At 47.4% G+C, this 6,000-nt stretch overlaps 1 protein-coding gene across 7 annotated transcripts in view; it reads right to left on the bottom strand.

Moving 5' to 3' along the window:
- Positions 1–1,075: 1,075 nt before the first annotated feature.
- Hr3 (nuclear hormone receptor 3 ROR-beta) overlaps positions 1,076–6,000 on the bottom strand; it is a 127,244-nt gene continuing 122,319 nt past the window's right edge. For all 7 annotated transcript variants that reach the window (XM_077627981.1, XM_077627986.1, XM_077627987.1 and 4 more), the window contains 2 exons: positions 5,199–5,315; positions 1,076–3,776 (listed from right to left, as the gene is read on the bottom strand). In XM_077627981.1, the coding sequence (XP_077484107.1) occupies positions 3,517–3,776; positions 5,199–5,315 (377 nt within the window). In that variant the 3' untranslated portion in view covers positions 1,076–3,516. The remainder of the gene's footprint in view (positions 3,777–5,198; positions 5,316–6,000) is intronic.

The following is a 6,000-nucleotide window of genomic DNA, read 5'->3' as shown; positions in this document are numbered from 1 at the left end:
ACTGGCTGCGCTCAGAAGAAGCAGAGACAGGTGTACAGGTAGCGAGAAACAGGAGATTGTATTGCCCCAGTCTAACAACAGTTGTGAGCCGACTTTCTACATGGCCGCCACGGAAGGTGCATGGCAGAAAAGCTTGCTTCGGCAAATCCTGACGAAGGAGCAGAGATACTTTTAACGTCTCTGTAGTTGCATGCAGATTGCGGCAACTGAGAAGAAAGCTCCGAGGGCACAGGTCAACAAGGCACATTCAAAGACTCGTTTCCGCACTTGCAGTCTGCGCTCGTGAGAAGTATGCGCAAGCATCCGACATCCCATAGCACCACCGACCACAACACGTTGTCCCAAACTCAAGGGAGGGCCACTGTGCATTCTTGAAAACGGCGACACAGACAAGCAGCGACGACTGCAAATGACACGCAGGGACATTCGCTTTCCATTCCTCGTAAGAGGTGGTGCTATCAGACCTCCGTTCCTTCTGGTAAATGGAACAGGGAACAAAACGAATTACAAAAAAGAATAATGCAAGAACACAAAACAAAGCACTGACGTAGGGGCTATGAAAAAAATTCAAGCCCGGCAGAAATACAGTTAGTATTCCGTCGCTCCAGAAGAGAATAATATAATATCATTATATAATAATAATAGCAATGGTAGTAATTACACATCTATGGAGATCGACCGGTCGCGAAGGTGCGCAATATGTACAAGAGGCAGCCCAGAACTCTCGTGTTTCCTCTGTATAATACGGGGTGTCGTGTAAGATATCACATTATTGCTTCTCTCGCTGTTCTGTTTTTTTTTTCTTCATTCCATCCGTGTATGATTTTCCTGGGAGACGCGCTTACAAAACACATGCGAGGCCTCCCGGCGACGAAACAATATAAAAAAAAACCTGGGCTGAGCTTCGCGACATCTCTACCCGGTGAATGAACCGTTATGTACAGCGCCAAGTTTCGCCTCGTTCAACTTCGCAGCAATGTGTATGTGTGTATGTGTGCATGTGTGTGCTTGTTTCCTGTGTGTGTGCGGGCGCGTGCCTCCAATCGTGCTTGACCCTTTTCGTCGCAGTTAGAACATTTTCTTTTTACTCACAATAAGAACAAGAACTCGTAAAAACGCTAATGGCTTAACAAGAAAACGCCCGACACCGAACAACGTCTGCGCGGAAGGTAGAGGGGACAGAAGAGGAATAAGTAAGAAAGAGGGCAATAATCTCAACAACGCACCGCAGGCAGGGGGCCGAAGCTTGAACCAAAATTGTCGTTTCCCCGTGTAGTTTTTGTTCTCTCTCAGACTGTTCTGCATGCCATGCAACAACCTCAGCCTCTATGATGGAAAGAGCACTGTTTTCATCAGAGCTCAAGGATGATAAGCAGTGTTCCTGGGAGTTGATGCAATGACCCACAACAACAGTGCTCGTTGGACAACAGAACATTGCTACCATCGCATGGCCCTTTTGTCCTGGCGCGCCGGTCTTTCCATTTCACACAGCCTAACTTTTTTTTTAATTTTGCGATAGCTGCAAGTTGCACACATGATGAGGGGTGGGGGTGCCCCGAAATCGACCAGTAGAGAATAGATGGCAGTGGTGTCGATTTGGGAAGCTATGAGTGAATGTGAAACAAAATGGCGACAAGTTGTGCACAAGCTATGAACATGATCCGATGGTGACTCAGCCCTCCTTGGTATGTTGGGATGACATGCTCATGGCAACTGACACGATGTTGCCTTGAAAGAAGCCTCGATTCATTCTTGAGCTAGGCATCTTCATCAATGCTCATCGTGAAAATAATGAGGCAAATGATAAAGATGAAACAACACTGAGCACACAAAATTGCATCATGCGTAAAAGAGGAAGAAGTGGTTTTAGTTTTACGCATAGCAGCGTCCAGACTCAGATAGCACAGAGGCAAAGCAACCTCTCTCCTCTCGCAAGCAGCTTCATATCACCACAGTGAAGCTGTAGAAACTGACCTGCTCCTGATATACTCTGCTGGACATAAAAACTTGCACATCAGCTTAAGGAACAAAACAGGAAAGCATTTTAGATGCTCTCTTCCACAAACATTTAAAAAGAGGAAACAAAATGGCCTTTTGAAAAACACATCGCTGAGCAGAGGGCACCAATAATGACTCCCTACCTCAAGATGCATTTACTATAAGCCATGAGAAAAGCCAGGCCTGAACAAGCATGTATTCTTTCCAACGAAAATTAAAAAGTGCCACGGCAGGTTCGTGCAATGTAGCAAGGACACGCTACTATCGCATGTCACCCCAGATGAACGTTCGCATCCAAAAAAAGAATTGTTCGGATTCGCACACAACACCTTGTCAAATATAAGAGCACATTGACCGCAAAAACAACTGCCAGAACAAGTAAAATATCTTTTGTCAGGAATTAAGAGAAATTAATGGGGAGAAAAGCTCCCAATAACAATGTGTCTTCTCCGGTAGCTCCTTATACCATGATCTGAACCTTTCATGCATTCAAGCAGCTACAAAAGTCAGCTTTCATGGGGAGCCTACAGCAGCATAGTAACCATCTTTTCAGTGGCCGCATACAAATTGAAGGCTGGAGGCAATGTGAGAAAGAAGGTCAGGTGCTCTATACGCTGGTCTCATCAACAACACAATACTCCCATCACTCGTGCTTATTCGCGGGTGTTTCCTGAATCAGAACAGGGCGTCTTTCCATACAGCAACACTTATGCGACTGAAACCCGCCTGGTGCACTTGCTGATGAGCAGACATCAACAGATAGGCTTTTGAGACAGTTTATCTACCAATGAAGCTCAACTTTTGCAACATGCACAACCTACCAATTCACACCCGACGCTGCGCCTGAGTCGTGATGTTGCACTCATTAGAAATCGTGTAACACACAGGCAAAGAAACAAATCTCCATGGATGCCTATAGCCTGGACACAGCCATCGATGCGAGACGATTTCTGGGCGCACACCGGTTTCATCACCGGAAGCCCTCCGTTACTATTCCCAGTGTGTGGAAGTCGGCGAAGAAAGCTGCATCACCTGACCCACAGCTGGAAGCAACGTCACTTACAGCACAGTGGTATGTAACTGACAGCATGCTGCCAGACTCGTTCTGGACCAAGTGGTGTCCAGGACAAGAAGCATTGCAAACACACAGCAGCCTCAACAGCACCACTTGTCAGGTCAGAAGCAAGTGCATTTACTGTCCAACTACCAACGAGAAATTGCCTTGCAATAAAAAAATCTTCCACCAAAAGAAAACATACGCCGCGAACGAGGAGTGTCCCGGAGAAGACACAATCATTCCCGGCGGACCGCCTGAAGAAAATCTGCGTCCGTGGGAGGAAGCTTCAGGCTGCGGGTGCCGCCAGCAGCCGGTGCTGCCGAAGTCTCTGCTGCTGGCTGCGACTGCCCAGCTACATAGTTCCGCGAGCACTCTGTAGCGGCAGGGCAGGCGATGGTTGCGCGAGGCCAGAGTCGAGAGGGGGCTTTCTTCTCCAGAAAAGGGGTGAGGAGGGCAGAGGCTCAGACGTCGACGGAGAAGAGCTCCTTGTGCAGCGCCGGGAATTCCAGGTGGGGCACGGTGCGGCGGAACTTGGCCAGGGCATCCATGTGCAGAAGGCTCACCTCGCGCAAGCTGGGCAGCTTGGCGAGCAGGCAGTCGAAGGCGCTCACGTCGCCCTTGTAAGGCTGCTCGTGTGTCTTGCCCAGCTCGTAGCGCAGGGACTTGAGGATGGCCGCATTCAGCCGCTGGATCTCCGAGACGCCCTTCAGGCCCGGCCGGTCTGCACACGCCGTGGACAAGGCAAGACAACGTTACAGCCCATAAGGCTAGACCATGCTCAGCAATAAATCTTTGATCAAACGTCTCATAAGGAGATATCCTTTGGTCGGAGTTTCATGCTCTTTTCCATTCATTTTATTTATTCATTGCCCCATCAATTACATGGGAAGGGGCATAGAAAAAGCTGCACCTCTAGTTCATCACTAACTGCTGACAATGTTCGCGTTCCAGTAGATGTTTAGGTGCCAGGGCCAAGAGAGTGGCTAAAATTCACGGTGCAATTTCGATTAGCTGTCGCTACTTGGGTGCACCAAAAACCCAGTACACGAATATTTTCGCATTTCGCACCAATCAGAGCGACACCACCAAAGTCAGCATCGATCCCGTGACTTCACGCTCAGCAGTAAAATGCTTTGGCCATTAAGTCGCCATGGTGAGTTACCAGGTTCAATGACCAACAGCATTTAATTGTCAGACGGTTGAACAGTGTAGCAAGCAGAGGCCAGACTTCCATACATCAAACACACAAGTCAAAATTACCACAAAATCTACACACTAGTTAAAGGTACTAAGCGTGCGGTGCTCAGAGTGGATAGCAACTACTGCTGGGGTAAAGGCCTCTCTCATGTCTCTCAAGTTAACATGGTCCTTTGCCAGCTTCGGCAACCGTATCCCCGCAATCTTCCTAATCTCATCCGCCCACCTAACTTTACGCCACCCCCTGCTACGCTTGCCTTCCCTTGGACTCCACTCCATTACCCTTAAGGTCCAGCAGTTGTCTTGCCTTAACATGCGACTAACTTCAGAGGCTTCACCACACATACACGCATTTTCCAGGTTAGGAGGCTAATAATGTTTTTGCATTAAAAGTTTAGCTAACTGATAGTGCTGCTTTCATGCCATTCAGCACTCACAGGGTGACAGTAGCTGTCAACACTAATTTGACCAGTCATACTGCTGTAAGCAATGTAGACAAATATATTTGCCATTGACAGTAACCCTTTTTCCCACTTTTTCTCAACCTCTGGAACAGAGTAGCAGGCTAAAGTAGCTTGTTTCAGGCAAACCTCTTCATTTAGCTAGCTGTGCATGTAGGCTACTTGGGCCCGGACCGTGGACCAGCACGAATTTTTCTTTATCTAAGAAGTTTCTGAGAAAGCTGTATAGCTTTCTTTGTACGTATGGCTGCGCTTGGGTCGGTGGCAATGAGTAATTACTCCCTTATTACAAATTTACTCCACCTTGGTGGATTCTTCTAGACATTTGACCAACCTGAAAGCAATAGCACATGAAATATCAAGACGTCACATCTAGTACTGTATTAATTTCTCCATATTCCTTCTCCCCGCCCTAAAATAGAAAGCTACAACAGCGCAAAATTCCCCAAAAACGCAGGAACTACAATTCGAGGATAAACGCCCACCTGGAGCCAGCAGCACATAGGCAGAGTAGAGCGCCAGTTCTGTTTCTGTGAGCTTCATTTCAGCTATGCTCCGCACAAAGCTGAAGGCATTATTTACAAGCTTGATCTCCTGGGTTTCTGCAGAAGAAAAAACAATATACATTAGACTGCAAACACCTTATGGCATAATTTCATGCTCATCCTGCAATTAACACCATGTCTACTAATCAAGCTCTACTTAAAAGGCAGTTATAAAAAAGAATAAAAAACATTCCCAATACGTTTGGTTTAGTTTGGTTTATGGGGGGGTTTAATGTCCCAAAGTGACTCAGGCTATGAGGGACGCTGTAGAGAAGGGCTCCGGAAGTTTTGACCACATGGGGTTCTTTAACCTGCACTGACATCGCATAGGCACACGAGCCTGTAGAATTTTGCCTCCATCGGAATTCGACCGCCACGGCCGGGATCGAAACCATGCCTTTCGGGTCAGCAGCCGAGTGTTATAACCACTCAGCCACTGCGGCGTCAATTCCCAATAAGTGAACAAGGTGCAAAAAGCATTGAAAAGATAGTACAGCATTGTCAGATCAACACACACTGAGGCCAAGATGGTGTGCCCTATGCTCCCGCGAGCACATCAGTGCCGCTCTTTAATAAGAGCATGCCGGCTTCTAATTTCTGCCAAGTGATGCACCTGCGCAGTCAGGTGACAACAGTGCAGTCTAGTTCATTTTTGGCGCCTTTTTTAAGTTCGCCCTTGAGAAAATTTTGCGTCTCTTTCTAAATTCACTCACGTCTAAAGCGTGCACTGCCATTCCCATCA

This window comes from Amblyomma americanum, chromosome 6 (genome assembly GCF_052857255.1).
Source record: "Amblyomma americanum isolate KBUSLIRL-KWMA chromosome 6, ASM5285725v1, whole genome shotgun sequence".
Taxonomy (NCBI): Eukaryota; Metazoa; Arthropoda; class Arachnida; order Ixodida; family Ixodidae; genus Amblyomma; species Amblyomma americanum.
Note: the sequence above shows the minus strand (reverse complement) of the source record. Positions and strands in the feature narration are given on the sequence as shown.